The following is a 16,651-nucleotide window of genomic DNA, read 5'->3' on the forward strand; positions in this document are numbered from 1 at the left end:
CTACGTAGCTAAACCAGATACACTTGAGAATACAAGCCCTGTGATTTTCAAGTATAACACATATCCTACTGTATTCTTATTGTGATGTTTCAGGTAAAAGTGTTACTATTAAAGAAAAAAAGGGGGGTCTCCAAAATAAACCCTAAAGGAATGATCTTCCTTTGTATTTAACACAAGTTGAAGTTCTGGGAAACTGCTGTACAAGTAGAAGCCATAGAATTATTAGTTACTGATGCCAGTATTTTTTTTTTTTAATGCTTTAAAATCATGCTTTAAAATGTTTTGCAGTGATACCGCTTCCGCTCATTCTTTTTCTGGTCACCTTACCTTTCGTCTCATTAAGTTAATGGTCTAGAAATTCATCATCCCCTTCCAGAAGCACTATTAGGCAGCTACCCTTCAGTAATTTCAGTAACCAGCTTTGGCAAATGCCTCAAGTTAATCAGTGACTCTGTAGCCAGATCCAAGTTCATGAAAAAATAACCCACTTCTGAGGAGCTCATCACTGTGGTGGCTGTGCTCTCTGCTGGAGGAGTGGACGCCCACACTGTGGAGCGTAGCTCGGGGCCTGTCTCCACTGCAGCATAGTTAATGCCGATGGGGGCCGCACACACTGTTTGGGAGTAAGTATGCAGAAACAGTAATTAGTGCAAGCCTGGATGCCTGTAGGAGCCAGATGGAGGACTGGAGGGAGGGAGGCTGGGGGGCCAGTGTTAAGGAGCTGTCCTAGGGAACAGCTGCTGCATACCTGTGTCCCTCCAGCTGAATGCTCTGTGTGGGAACGTGAGCCTGGTGTTGTTTGATCTTCCCATCTTTTTAAAAATAAATTGAAAGATGGATTATGTCTGTCAAATCTCCCCAATTTTTAAGTATCAGCCGCTATATAATTAACAAAGAGAAGTACAGATGCTGAGTCCAAGGCTATGGTCTGCCAGCCTAAGGACTCCAGCACTGACATTAATAGAAACTTCTAGTTTCTACTTATTTTTAAGTGATCCTTTTTATCACTATAATTATTGTTCTGATCAAGGATTCTCAAAAGAACTGTCCTATTATTTTTGGTGAACCAGGACAAAGAAGTATATTTAGTTGGTAATTTATAAATAATTTTTTTTTAAGATTTTATTTATTTATTTGAAAAAGAGAGATTGAGAGAGCATGGGGGGGGGTCACAGGAGGAGGGTCACAGGGAGAAGCAGACTTCTTGCTGAGCAAGGAGCCCAACGCAGGACTCTATCCCAGGATCATGACCTGAGCCAACCAAGTGCCCCAATAAATTACCTTTTTATAAACACACCAAGACCCTTTAACAATGGGCATTACACCAGGGCATTACTAACCATTGCTTTCATTTAGAGTTGTAGAATATTGAATCTGAAAGGGACCTTATAGGGCAAGGGAAATGACCTTCATCGTAGAAGGACCTTGGGTCAGGCCATTGATGTGGGTTTAAGAGGTAGTGGTTTCCTGGTAACAACCTCTGGAGGTCCAGAGTGCTTTGCCTTGCTGGGCATCTATGACTATATGGAGCCTGGGAATGTTTTAGATTGAAGTGCACTGGAGTATCTTTAATTTATAATCAACAATACAAGTGAATGGTGGGACTGCATATACATGTATTTCCTTATTCTCTGAGTCACATTCTTTCTCTGTTCATCCCTTTCCTTGTCTTATTATTTCCCATCTCTGTGCCTAATGTACTCTAAAGTATGCTTCTAATATAATAGCTATGAAACTGTTGGTTCCTGCTTAAATCATGAGGTAGGTTTAGGGGTTGTATCTTCCTATGTGTAGCCCCAATTTATTTTCCTGCCAGTGAAGTGACCCTTGATGAGAATGCCTAACTGCTTCGGGGCCACTTTGGTCCAATTTGTTGGTCTATGTGGTAGCAAGATTTTAGATAATCACATGGAAGGGACTTTGTAAAAGGTCTGTCTGAAGGTAGACAGAACTTCCTTATACATCTAATGCTCCAGACACCTATAGGAGGAGCTAGGTTTTCTTACCTTCATTTTAGAAGCTCAGAGAGATTAAGGAACTTTCCCAACGCCCCCAGCTAATAGCAAATGGGACCAGTTCAGGTCTTTACCTTAGATGTGTGTGATTTTCCACTTTACCTCACAACTATGTTATTAAAAAAAAAAAAAGAAGAAAAGAAGAAGAAAGAAAAAAGGTAATAGTAAATAAAATCCCACCACAGCTAATTTTGAGAAAATAGATTGTAATTGTGCCTAAAGCCCATACACTTAAAGTATGAAAGCAATGTTTTGTTCCAAGCATCAACTCAGATTTTTCATCAGGTTTTATATCCCTTAATCTTACAGTTTCTTTAGAGATTTATTTATTTTAGAGGTGGAGGAGGGCAGAGAGAGAGAATCTCAAGCAGACTGTCTGCTGAGCACAGAGCCCAACGCAATTTCAGTCTCGTGACCCTGAGATCATGATCTGAGCCAAAACCCAGGGTCTGACACTTAACGGACTGAGACACCGAGGTGCCCCTCAACCTTACAGTTTTATCAGTGCTGGGCTTTTAAGAAAATGACTATAATAATAAATATGACTAAGGTAATAAATAAATAATATAAAATAAGTAATATAAAAATGACTATAATAGTAAATAATATAATATATTATATATATATAAATATATATATATTTATATATAAATATATATAAATAAAATAACTATAAAGGAAAAGGTGAAGCATATTGACTGAGACCGTGATCTGATCCGAGGTTGATCCCAGTCCACCCCTAACATACTGTGTGGTGTTGGTCAAGGCAATCTGTGTAAGCACCCTCTTCTTCCATTAAACAGAGATGGTGACTATAGTGGCTGCCTCATGGGGTTATTATGAGGAAAAAATGAACTTGTCCATGCACTTAATGAAAGTTACTTGTGCTGCTGCTGTTACTGTTCCTTCCCTTAATGCTTTGTTGCCTCTGAGGTAAGCCTGCTGCCCTTCAAAAACTTCTATCATTGACCTTTGAATTTCTTTTCCACAGAAGACAACTTTAATGGCTAAATGGGGATTTGTAACTTGAGTAGGATGTCTCCTTTGGGGTGGATCCCTGAAGGAACCTTGTGTTGATGATAAAGACCTTTGAAGTTTATGAAGAAATTTGATTAAGCCCAAATTGGTCAATAGAAAACTTAAACAAAGCTCGAGGGCTGGGTTTTGGTACCGACTATTGCTGGATGGGTTGGCACTAGTACCGGGCCCGGAGGAATATGCATGGCAAGCTTCTCCCTGTGTCCGCTGCCACGTGTGGGCTGTGGCCTTGACCAGCTCTTGGCGGATCACCAGTGTAGCCAGCTCCACACAGCCTTTGTTTCTCGGCCTAGCTTTTCCGGCTCTTCAGTCCTTGGCTCCCCAGCAATTTTTCTGAACCACAGATCTGGCCAGGCTGCTTCTGGCTAGACCCAGGCCGTTGCCTCCACACTCCCCACAGCCGTGCCTCCCTTGTTCACATGCTTCCTCCACAAATGGCCCCCTATCTGCATGCCGTCTGTACCACTGTTTGCTTAATAGAGGTCTTCCAAGGACTTCTATCCTTTTTTATTTACTTAGCCAATCTTCTTTAAGTAAATGTGTAGCTATTAACCTATGGTCCTCTGTGTACCTTCTGAAGTCGCTAGAACTGCCCCAGTACACTTTGGGAAACAGTAGCAGCAGGATGAGAGGTCCAAGCAATTAATCTTGTGTTCAGGACTCTCCCTGACCCACCCAGTGACCCAGCCCCTCTGGCTCTTTCTTTCTCCTTTCCTGACGTTCTAATTGGCAAAGACTCAGTCTGGCTCTTTCATTGCATTCCTCAGGAATTCCCGCTCTGCCTATGTCCCAGCTCAGACACCCACTGGCTTCCATCACTGTACTATTGGAACTGTGTCCGGATTTTTTTTTTTTTTAAGATTTTATTTGTTTATTTGACAGAGATCACAAGCAGACAGAGAGGCAGGCAGAGAGAGAGAGAGAGGGAAGCAGGCTCCCTGCTGAGCAGAGAGCCCAATTCGGGACTCGATCCCAGGACCCTGAGATCATGACCCGAGCTGAAGGCAGCGGCTTAACCCACTGAGCCACCCAGGCGCCCCTGTGTCCGGATTTTTTGTTTATTCCCTTCTACCTGAGCACTCTAGGGCAGGGTCTGGGTCCCCTGGCCCTGTCCTCATCACAGAACCCTCTGGCAGAAGGCACCAGTGACCCAACTGCATTGTGCTGCTTTCTCTCACCCATGTCCACTGTGCCCTCCTTCTGCATCACCCTGCTCTCTCGTGTGCCATGTCTTTTTGCACATGTTCCCTGTGGGGAATGCCATCTCCCTTCCTCCTGTAACTGCCTCTTGCCCTGATCCCAGCCTGAGATGATTCTCCTCCGGGCTTACCCTTGTTATCATGCTTCTTAAAAATAAATAAATAAATAATAAAGAAAAGAGGCAGCAGCATGAGAATGGTTGTTGGAGCCAAGGTATGAGAACACAGGGCTGGAACAAAGAGCACATTTTGGAGACAGGCACAAGACAGAGCTCTCAGGCACCCCCAGGACTTTGAATTTACCCTAAAACCTCCAGGGAGACATTGGAAGGATTTTAATACTGCTGGGTGAAAGTGATCAGATTTGTATTTTGTAAGATCACTTCTGCCTTCCCGTTGTTTCATCTTGGCTTCCTTTCAGGACTACTTTTACTGTTTCCTCCTTAAATACCAGCTTTCTTACAGTCCAGCACTTGACCTCCTTCCCTGCTCACATGCGTTTACCACACCCATTGCTACGTGACAGCAGCCTGTTTGGCAGTAATTACTGGTAATTGTGTTGGCTGGACCAGAGGAATCGTGAGATAGGTGAGGCCAGAGAAACCCAGTGACTCATCAGAAACAGGGTGAATTACTAAAAGGATTTCAAAAGAACCATTAACAGGCTTTCAAAAGTGAAGACAAATGATGACTGAGTCTGTTGAGTTTGACAGAAGGTCACTTTTAAGAAAATCAGGGGCGCCTGGAGGCATACTAGGCTGCCTTCTGCTCTGGTCACGATCCCAAGGTCCTGGGATTGAGCTCCCTGCTCCTGGGATTGAGCTCCCTGCTTGGTGGGGAGCCTGCTTTTCCCTCTCCCTCTGCTCCTGCTCCCTGCCTGTTTTTTTTTTTTTTTTCCTTTCTCTCTCTCTCTCTCTCTCATTCAAATAAATAAAAATCTTTAAAAAAAAAAAAAAAGAAAAAAGAAAAAAATCCGCTTCACTGAAATAGGGGGGAAGGGAACAAGGTTCAAACTGCCTCCATCCAGATAGTATCTGAGGCAGGTTTAAGAAAGGGTGTCTACTAAAAGGTTAATAAAATCAGAAGGGAAGAATTCAGGAATGAAAAGAAGTTGGAAGTTATTCTAACCCAAATGTTAACAATATGTTCTGAAGGGAAGATGAAGTATGGGAAGGGAGCTTTAGGGAGAAACAAAGTCCAGACGCTTTTGTGTTTAAGGATGGGGAGATGCAAGTAGGTTTGTGGATTAAGATGAAAGGACTAAAGGCATGGAGAGGTGGGGTGGAAATAATGGAGGAAATTCACCAAGCATTAAGACTGTCAGAAATACAGACAAGAGGGTTAAAATGGGTAAAAGAAAAGTGTCTTTTTCTGAAGAGAAGGATGCTAAGAGGGACAGTGGAGGGGAGTGCATTATCAGGATGGTACAATGGAGCGTGTTCAGAGAGGAAGGTTGGTAGGAGAGAGAGGTGGAAGGCTTGCAAAAACAGAGGTCTGGAATAGCTACCACTTGGAGTAGCACAGGAAGTGAGTTAGAGGTGAGGAGGGAGCCCGTGAGGGAGGGTTTTCTTGGCCAAGGTTAGGTACCTTTGATTTGAGTAATCCATTAAGCACAAGTAAGAAAACCCAGCAACATCCATCATCGCAAAGGAGGAGTCAGCAAGACTGTTTCTGGGAGGTCTTTGGAGGGATCGGTGGAGTAGGAGGATCAAAGCATCACCTCTAGGGGGCAACAGGGAGGGTGAGATGGAAAGATTGGCCTGAAGTGTGTGAATCCCAGAGGGGCTAATGGCTGGAGAAAGTGGGGGAGTGAGGAGTCAAGGTGAGAGTAGAGCTGGTACAGAAAGGAGGAAGGAATGGGTGAAGGGGAGTCAGAAGGACAAGAAAGGGAATTTCCAGAACTTCGAGGCTTGTTTCCAGAAGGGTTGACTTCTGGGAACTAATGACCAGGAAAACCCAGTTAGCCAAAAAGAACCATTCCAAGAATTAGGTTAAATAAACTTAAATAAACTTACAGTCACTCTAATCTAGAAGGAAAAAAGATGAAGTAATATCCTCTTCCTTGCTCCCCCCAATCAAGTAGTAAAAATAAACAGAGGCTGGAGAATTGTGCAGAAGTGGAGCTGGAAAGAGGGGGACGTTGATTCCTTCCATTTGGTCTCCAGAGGCCTAAGAGTTAAGTAATCAGATTGGTTCCAAATGAACTTTAATTTTCTCTTAAGAAACAGGCCATGTTAATTCTTCGTTCTTCTTTCTTTGCCCTCAGAGGCATAGGATGAAGACTCTGCCAACATGATAGAAGGAGATTTTGTGTGGGAGGCTATTGCTGAGGGAGACAAGCAGGGTGCACTAGTGCTCCAAACACCTGAGAAAAGGGACATGAACATCCCCATCAGGATGCCCTGTTTGTGCAACATACTTCTGAGGTTTCTCATCTCAACGTACCTGAGGCTTCCCAAGGTTGGGTGACCTTGTTTGGAACAGAGATGGAGCCTCCCACCTGAGACAGTAGAGAGGCCATTCAGGGCTTCTGTCTTATATGTTGCCGCTGGTGGAGAACCATTCCCAGAAGCATGGCTGAGGGGAGGGGGCTGCCCTGTGATGTTGCCTGAGCGTGGAGCTCAGTCTTGGTAGTGCTGTGAGCCTCCTGACGAAGGGTGTGGGAGGAGGAAAAATGGGTGGGCAGCATGTGCCTTAAGGGCCACGTAGGGCATCTGGGTAATACTACTTAAGCTTCATTAATGAAACCTGAAGTCGAGGAAGTAGTTGACCTGTGGTCTGAGACCTCTCACTGTGGATGGGTCCTCCTTGGAGTTGAGTGTTCATAAGAGAAGAGGCGGTCAGCTTAGACTGGCTGTAGCATTCCCAGAGATGGGATGTTGGGGCACATCATTCAGTTTGCTGGGCCTCAGGTTGGACATAGTAATAATATTTATCTCTTAGAATTATTGTACAATGGAAGGTCCTTGAAACGGGAATCCCATCTTTTCTCTTTAGGTCACTGATAAGAGTTCATTGGCATTGCTTAAAACATAAGGCCACTTCTGTGTTTGATATTAAAAATGTTTATGACTCTGACCCTGTTTTCTGTGCTATTTTGAGAATACCTCTCTCCTCCTTTCTAGTTACTTCTTTCTCTAGCCAGTCCAAGATGTGCAGTGCTTGCCTAGTTTAAAGGACTGACTCTGGCTCCTTCCTATACTACACACTACAGACTGCTGCAGAATAGGACACTCACTCTGGCGACAAACAAATCCAGAGGCTTGATTCACCACCCACTGGAAACCCAGCAGTCCCAAGGGAAGAGGTTTGGGAGAAGAGGCCCTCTCACCAAGTCACCCCAGATTCCTGCCCCAGGCGGAGATATTTCTTCCAGAGAGAATAGCATTGGCAGGCAAGAATGCTTTATGCCAAAATTGACCTTGTTCCCCTCTGCCCTAACCTGTTAAAGTTCCTGAGAAACTTACACGTTCACATATAACTTAAGTAGTCATTCCCTTCCATGGTATGCCCGGTATGGCTGATAGTTTGGTCTAAGTTTTACCAGTGGCACACTCTGCCCAAATTGACCTGCTCCTAAAATAATCATGGCATTCATATGGATCCCAGGTCATTAATACAGATCATTCCCTCCACTGCCTTGAAGAGTTTCTTTTCAAGAAGGGTAGGGTGGGGAGAGGGGTATTGTCCTATGCTGTGGTCTTATCTCTATTAAGACCACCTTAATTAGTCAAAGATGCTCTGATAATCTTGAAAATCTCTTCCAAAGAGAGGGTATTAGGCACAGGATTCCTTCTTCCTAGGAAATCCTTTGGACCTTATACAGATCTTTCCTCTCTCCCACCTTCTAACCCATCCACCCTCCCAACAGGTTGTAAGCACAAGTTGTCTTCAGGTAAGCAATGTCTAATTATATCTCCCTCCAGTATAATAAATCCTACTTACCTTACATCTACAAAATAAAAAGGACTGCTTAAATGGTCTCCTCAGGCAATTTGATGTCTTTGTCACCAAAAAGAGAAGTAACTGGTAATTGCTAGGATAGCATCTCTCCTTAAAATCTTTATTGACTTGCAGTTTGCACAATTTATATTTTCTTACAATGTCCAAGGAGGAATGAAAAAAATTTTTTTTTTTTTAAGATTTTATTGACTTACTAGTTGGGTGAGGAGGAGCAGAGGGAGAGGGAGAAGCGGACTCCCTGCTTAGCCGGAAGCCCAACACAGGGCTCAATCCCAGGACCCCAGGGTTCATGACCTAAGCCAAAGGCAGATGCTTAACCAGCTGAGCCACCCAGGTGCCCCCCTAATGTAAACTCTATACCTCATTCCTCATTCCCTTGAAGTCTTAGACAGGGATATGTGTCAGCATGAGCTTTTAGCATTTCTTGGAATGCTTCTTCAATGTTCATGCTTACACAGTGACTTTCCCTATGTGGGTAAACAGAGAAGACGTGAGCAGTCCTTCATGAAAGTCAGTCCACAAAGTGATAAAAATGTGTCTAGTGTCATAACCAGGAAGTGAACTGGGGAATAATTTAGAAATCAAGGTGGAAGTAAGGTGGGGGGGTTGTAGTGTGATTGAAAGAACCCAGTGGTCACCTCAGAAGATCTAGTCCTGGCTGTGATGCTGACAGACTGCAGAGTCCCATTCCCTTATATCTAAGCAGAATTAGTTGAATTAAATGATACCCAGTATTCCCATCAGCTCTCATATTTCTGAAGGTAAGCTCCATGAGGGCAGAGTCACTAGCACATGGTGTATATGGAATGTTTCTGAAGGAGGCAATGCCATCCGGCCGGAGACCATGAGAAACACACCTAAAGTTGGATGAGTTGGGTTGACTGATTGCTGTAAGGGGGACACACACCATGGGACCATGGGCCATCTCAGAAAGAGGGTGCTAGAAAGGAGGTATGGGATTTAGATTTGTGTTAGGTGATAGAGGGAAGGGTTTAAGGAAGTGGGAATTTGTTCTAGATTAGATGCTATCAGGAAGCTGAAGTCCTGCTGTGATTGGGTATCTTATCAGTCTTATCTGACAGGAACTAGACTAGAGATGCAGACTAGAAAGGTTAATGCTGTAATACGTCAAGAAGCCTAGTCTTTCACAGTAGCCAAATTGGAGGGATGTTTGGTCTTTTTTGTGGCTGGACAATGTTCATGTTTTTGTTTGTGTTCAGATATAAGATCTCGGAGTGGTCTTGTTTTTGTCATGATTCATCATAGTCATAGAGCAGTCTTGTTTGATATTGAAGTTTTATGAAATTGTTATGTTCAACAGGAGAATGCCAGGGCCTAGCTAGGAGTGCCAGGCTAGCTCCAGGTGTCAGGGACTACTTTTCTCTTTCTCACGGGTAAGCTTGCCAGCAAATAATTAGGAAGTCATATTATTCAATGTGGGCCTGTGCATAGTAATTGCCTTCTTTTCCAAGAATTAGAGTGAAGCATATTTGGTTCCCTATTACAAAATACAGTTAAGATGGGCAAAATTTTAAGTGTTAGAAAACTGAAAGAGTTAGAATTGTATACTCATCAAACCTCTCTGGAGTGATTTTTTCTAAGTTAATTTTTAATGGGAAATTTTATACTACATGGTGAAAATACTTCAAAGGTTCAAGGAGGCAACAATGATACTGTTAGGATAGGAAGATAAACAATGAAGTCTTTCCTAAAAAAGGACAACATGGGTTTTATATAGCAAAGTTGTAAGGGAATTGCTCCTCCCTCTGACAACACAGTCCCACTTCTGGGAATATATCTTATAACTATACCTGTACACGTGTGAAGTGACTCACATACGAAGTTACTCGTCACAGCTTAGTTCATGACAGCACAGTCTTGGAAACAACCCAAGTATCCATCTGTAGAAATGATTACGTAAGCTCTGGTAAATCCACAAAGTACTGGGTATCTAAAAAAGAAAGAACGAGGAAACCATTTATATACTGACATGGAACGATATCTAGGATATATTGTTAAATGAAGAAAACAAGATAGAGAATAGTACTATCTTTTGTAGAAATGGAAGACAAAAAGAATATATATTTATATTTACTTATATTTATATAACACTACAAAAATATATAGGAAATGAATAAAGTCATCTATAAGGGGAAAGGATGGGCACAGGATGTGGTGGACAGAGATGTCAGTGAGAGGAAACGTCTCATTATTTGCTTCTTAAAATATAATTTTGATGTTTGAATCATAAAAGTTGTATTTTCTACTCCAAAAAATAAAATAACCTAAAGATATAGGTGATTTAAAATATGTCATTCTTCCATCTCCATTCCATTCCCCAAAGGTAAGCATTTTGATTGCCTTCATATGTAACATTTCAGAAGAGTCCATTGCACTAGTCAGGGATCTCCAGAGAAACAGAACTGAAAGGATATGTATATGTAAATATACACAGATTCATTTTAAGAAATTTGGCTTACATGGTTGTGAGAGTTTACCAGTCTGCAGTCTGTCAGGGAGGCTGGCAGGCTAGAGACCCAGGGAGAATTTGATAAGGTAATCTCAGGTCTGAAGGCTGTCTAGAGACAGAATTCCTTCTTGCTCAGAAGACCTCAGTCTTTTTCTCTTAAGGCCTTCAACTGATTACACAAGACCCATCCCCATTATGGAGGGTAATCTGCTTTACTGAAAGTCTGCTGATTTAAATGTTAATCATCTTGGGAAAAAAACACCCTCACAGCAACATGTAGACTAGGGTTTGACTAAAATATTGCTATGTTGTTGTCATAAAAAGGTAACCATCACACCCATGTACAATTATATCTATATATATTTTTTTTTAATAGAAGTGGCAGCATATCATACACACTGATACATACCTTATCTTGGATGCCAGCTCTCCATGTTTTGAAGGAGTAGGAGTAATCTCCAAGGAAATAAATACACGTCTCAAGTATATGAAAATTGATAATCCTGTATTATGAAAGATATGATTAATATAAAAGGGAAACAAGGACTTTGAAACACATTTGATAGTCATTCATGTTTACATTCTCTAAAAGTTCCCACAAACTGACAAGGAAAACACTAACTCCACAGTCACAAAGAGCCCGTTCATGAAAGAAAAGCTGCAGCAGGAAGAAAGCATGTGAAAATTGTTCAGCACGCAAACACTCAAAGAAATGCAACTTTAATTTTTATTAAACTCTTTTTTTGAAAAAAGCATAAGCAAGAGTGTTAAGAAACTCTAATGCAAACTGCAGGGCTGGTGTCAGAGTGAACGAAAGCCTTTCTAAAGCAACCTGGGAGGATGAATCACAAGCTATAAAATCATGCCCTTTGGCCCAGTAATCCCTTTTCTGGGAACTAATCTCAAGGAAATAATTCAAAAGATGATGAAAGGCATAGACCCTGAGGTTGTTCACTGTAACATTTGTACACTTAAAGAAATGGGAACAAGCTAAATATCCTGAGGACACGGGAATCCAGGCTATTCATGATTTATTACTTCCATGAAATTAGCCATTAAGAATCAGTACAAAGATGGCAACATAGCAGATGTGCATAATTTAATGTTACATATCACAAACAATTATATCTTGCCCTGATGACAATGAAAAGGAAATTATATATATATATGGACAAGGACAGATCAAAATATAAAAACCTAGAAACCATTTGATCCATTGGGATTTCAGAATTGAGAGGGACATTTCTTTTTTGTTTTAGTTCTATTAATATTTGTCTTCAACCATTCAGGCTGCTGTACCAGAATACCATAGACTGAGTGGCTTATAAACAACAGAGATGTATTCCTCACAGTTCTAAAGGCTTGGGAGGTCCAAGATCAAGGTGCTGGATTTGTCTGCCAAAGACCCACTTCCTTGTTGATAGGTGACTGTCCTTTCACTGTGTCACATGGTGAAAAGGGATTCTTTTATATGGGCAATCATCCCAATAACAAGGGTTCATGACCTAAGCACTTCCCAAAGGTCCTTTATTGAAATACCATCACATTTGGGGTTAGGTTTCAACATACGAATTTGGGGGGATACAAACATTGAAGATATAGCAACACTGTTATAAATTGTTTACATAATTATAATATTTTAAGATGAGCAATAATCTCTGCTTGGAAATTAGCCATCTGTTGATTAAGTCTGGAGTGATGCTACAGTACCTTCAGATGTTAAGTATGTATGAGAGAACAGAGAAATAGGAAGCTGACCACATTCCCATGTCAATAAAATTAAGTCTCTTTCTAATATTAAAACAACAACTAGTATTTACTTTGTAGTTATAAAAGCTATTCTGTTGAAATTGTAATAGTGCTTCAACCACATAAAAACCCATTGAAGTATTGTTTATCTTGTCCAGCTAAAGGATCAGATCAGTTTTTTCCCCATTGAATACAAATGCCCAATAAATGAAGGCCAAATGAGGAGTAAATATTTGGTGTAAATGCTTCATTGTGTTTTTTCAGTTTCATGTTCCATCTCATGATCTTTCCCTCAGATTGAAAGACAGGTTCTCAGTGTCTGTGGACTTCTGCTTTCACTTTTTGACTTATTTTCCAAATTTGGAATACATTGGTAGAGACCATCTTCACAGTGGGACATTTCCCAGTTAGTACAATGGAAATTGCCAAGGAGGGAAAAGACGGTTGTAAGTTCTCAAGTCTCTGCTTGTGCCTGCCAGGAAAGTGGATTTGGTGTTGACTCCTATGACGAACATGTTTTTCAGGGTGGATCACTTGTACACGTTCTTTGTTCAGTGGTCTCCTGACGTCTATGGGAAAGATGCCAAAGAGCAAGGCTTCGTGGTGGTGGAAAAGGAAGAACTGAACATGATTGACAACTTCTTCAGTGAGCCAACCACCAAGAGCTGGGAGGTGAGCACTCAGGAGGGGCTGAACAGTCGTGGTCCTTAAGCTACAGTATGTAATTAAAGTCTTCTTGGGTCCAGATACCAAGAACTTCTTGGCTGGCAAGAAGTTAGGTTTCTTGTGCACTTTGGAAGTGATGAGGCGAAAAGCTTTATTCCTCTGTTTGAGCTAGTTTTATGTGTCAGATAAATGCCACACTGCTGGGTCATTTCCCTTTTAAACACTACTGATGGGTCCCCTTTATGAACAGGATGAAGTTCAAGCTCCTTCACGTGGCCTGGGAAGCCCTTCATAATTTTTTTGAGCACTTACCAAGCTCGTCCCATGTCAGGGGCACAATGGATGAGATAAGCAGAATTTACTATAGATGAATCCTTACAGTATAATGAGATAACTGCCATTGTAGGTGAAATGCCAAGTGCTATAGGAGCATGGAGCCAGGCCCCTGAATGGAGCCGGGGGGTCAGGGAGAGCCGCCCAGGAGGAGTGATTGGAACAAAGATCAGAAGGGGGAGTTCAGGCAGTTGGGGTGGCATGGGACATGGGACACAGTCTGGCCAGAGAGGAAAGTCTGTGCAGAGGACTGACCCAGGGGAGAAAGAGCATGTAGCACATTTAATAAACCAAGAGAAGGTCAGTCTGGCTGGACCATAGTTTACAAAGCTGAAGGAGGGGCAAGAAATGAAGCAGGGAAGGGAAGCAAGCAAGGGTACCTCACAAAGGACCTATGAGCTTTGGTGTATGTTCCTAAAGGTAGTGGGAAGGCATTGAACCCTTTGACTCTGGAGAATTATACACGCATATGCATCTCAGACAGCTCTTTCTTGCTGGCAGATGTTCAAGGATTGGAGTTAGACAACACTTGAGTCTCGAAGACCCATTAGGAGGCTCTTTTCGGTCATCATTGTTGAGAGCTAATGTTTGCTGAGAGAGTGGCAGTGGGTATGGAGAAAATTGAGTGCTTTTGAAAGATAATTAGAAGGTGGAATATACAGGATTTTGTGAGTAATTATTATATGTGGAAACTAAGGAAGACATCAAGATTGATCTCTTGGTTTTCAGAGTGGGAACTGGAGGGTAGTGGTACCTGCCCTTCACTGACACAGGAGCATAGCAAGAGTATTAGATTTAGTAGAAAATGCTCTGCGTTCCGGATTTCATCTAAATTTGAGGTGTCTGGAATTTCCAAGAGACAGCTGAGAATAAAACTTAGGAGAAAGATCTGAAGATACACTTTTGGAAATCCTTAGCAAAGTTGAAGTTCTGAGTATAGATGAGGTCATCGTAGGAAGAGTATATACAGTAGGAAGAGAACGGGGCTCGGAACAGAACCATTAAGGACACCTGCATTTAAGGGGCCAAAGGCAGTAGAGACCACAAAGGTGGCTGAGAAGGAAAAGCCAGGAAGGAGGTAGAACACAGGGAGAGTCATGTCTTAGAAGCCAAGGGAAGAGAATGTTTCAAGAGGAGGGTAACAGTCAGAATGACTTATGTTGCAGAGGAGTCAGACACTAGGAGCTGAGGTATGTTTTCTGGGTTTAAAACCGAGGTGGTAGTTGGTGACTTTGACAAAAGCAGTTTCATTAAAGTGGTAAGTTCAAAATTTAGATTCCAGTGGTTCAAAGAATGAGTGGGAGTTAAGTAATTAGAACTAATAGAGGTGGGAAACAACTCAAATTTGGTTTTGGAGAGTAGAAATGAGATGATAAGCTGGAAGAAGTGAGGTGGAGAATGTTTTCCTGCTCCTGAGAGAGACTTTATTTAACCTTTTGGATGAGGTCAGTGGGAACGCCAAAGTTGAAGTTACAGAAGATAAGGGCAAGAGGAAGGGAATGATCAGGAGAGCAGATCTCTGAGAATCGGTGGCAATGTGGGGGGTAGGGATAGGATTGGTCTTGGGTGGGCGTGGGTAGTAGAAAAAGATAGCGTGTGTACAAAAAAATGCAGCTTCAGTGGTGGTAAATTGTGGCATTTTTCAAATAATGGTTTCTTTGCAGTGGAAGCAGGGTCACCTCCTGAGATGAAGGAGGAGTTAGAGGAATATGGAGAAGGTATGAAGCAGCAGTTACAGACACTAGGAAAAATGCTAACAGAAGACTGTCATGGGGCGGCTGTCTGCTTTTGAGGGCACTGGACTTTTCTCATGGCCCCAGGCTGCAGTGAGCGGTGATACTCTCCAGCACTCCCAGCCTGGTTTTACGTTCGAGTGGGCAGTGGGATCCTTCCAAGGCCAGAACCTTGCCAGTTTGGGATGAGCAAGGGTAATAAACCTGCCCCTTGGGTCTGATCCTTTCTGGAACGCTGGGTCCTTTTATGTGTGTGCTTGGACTGACACTTCCTTTTGTCACTCCCTCGTGGCCTGAATGTGCGGCGGGCACACACACAGCTGCCTATGGCAAACTCCTGCCCTCCTTCAAGGACCCGCTCCTTTGTCACTGCTGTGGTGCTCTCAGTCCGTCCCCTGTCCTGTCCTCCCGCAGCTCATCGTTCAGAGCTGTCTTGTGTACTGTACACCAGTTTACTTATTTCCATGTCTCCCCCCAGTTCACAAAGCTTCTTGCTTGAAACCACTGTTCAAAGATATTTAAGCCTATCAGGCTCTTCCTCCCTTGGCTTTTTCTATCAGTTCAGGGTTTTTTTCCAGTTTTTGTTCCTGTCTCTGGCCAGTCTTTCCCAGTCGACTTTGCTGGTTCCTTTTCTCACGCTGTTCCCTAGGAGTTTGTCCTTGACCACCTGGTCATCTGTTACATCTTCCTTGGCTGAGCTCAACTCTTGTGGCTTATGCTGCTGACCCCTGCATCTGCCCCCACCACATACTTCTTTCCCCGAGCGGCTCCATTAGAGCTCGTAGCTGCCCCACAGGCCCTGGTGGAAGAGATGCTGTGATACATGTATTCTGGCCAAGGCACCCAGAAATATCAAGTCCCGTCCTCACCTCATCTGCTCTGCTCAGGAGGCCCCCATAAGGTATGTGCACAGATGAAGCAAAGCCAGGAAGTATGCATTTTCTTATTGAGACTGTGGCCTCTCGCTCTAGTATGGAGGCCCAGAGGGAAGGTGTAGATTGCATTGGGGACTGAATCCTCGCCTGATGAAGGCCTGAATCTCTTGAGCCAAAGCAGCCGTCTTTAAGGGCTATTCTGCCTCTCTCCACTAATCCCATCCTTGAATCTCAGCTCTTGACAACCCCAGTGGGAGGAGAGGCCACACTTACCAGCACCAGAGGAAAAGGAGCCGCAGAGGTATGCAGGGAGAGAAAGTTCTGCCGGATGACCTGGTGTGGGCCAGGCCTTCTCAGGCTGAGCCGCTGAGAATGAAAGGGAGGGCAGATTCTCTTCTACAGAATACTCTCTACATCTGTAGTGGAAGAGGAAGAAGAAAGGAAGGGATAGAGAAGGAGGAAGAAATTCATTGGCCTATTCCAAGCTCCTTGTGCTCGCACTGACAACTGGAGAAACGGGCGGCTGGACTGGTCAGGCCACCTTATCTCTGTTTGCTTGCCATATAGCAGAGTCCAAAAGTGCAATGAGTAGAAGCATGCTGGCCACGAT

The 16,651-nt window shown here is 43.0% G+C and overlaps 1 protein-coding gene across 7 annotated transcripts in view; it reads left to right on the plus strand.

Annotated features, from left to right (window-relative positions):
- Nucleotides 1–16,651, plus strand: part of NCOA7 (nuclear receptor coactivator 7) — a 162,641-nt gene that overhangs the window by 130,239 nt on the left and 15,751 nt on the right. For all 7 annotated transcript variants that reach the window (XM_047732344.1, XM_047732349.1, XM_047732348.1 and 4 more), the window contains one exon: nt 12,959–13,106. In XM_047732344.1, the coding sequence (XP_047588300.1) occupies nt 12,959–13,106 (148 nt within the window). The remainder of the gene's footprint in view (nt 1–12,958; nt 13,107–16,651) is intronic.

The sequence above is a fragment of the Lutra lutra genome, chromosome 6 (assembly GCF_902655055.1).
Source record: "Lutra lutra chromosome 6, mLutLut1.2, whole genome shotgun sequence".
NCBI lineage: Eukaryota > Metazoa > Chordata > Mammalia > Carnivora > Mustelidae > Lutra > Lutra lutra.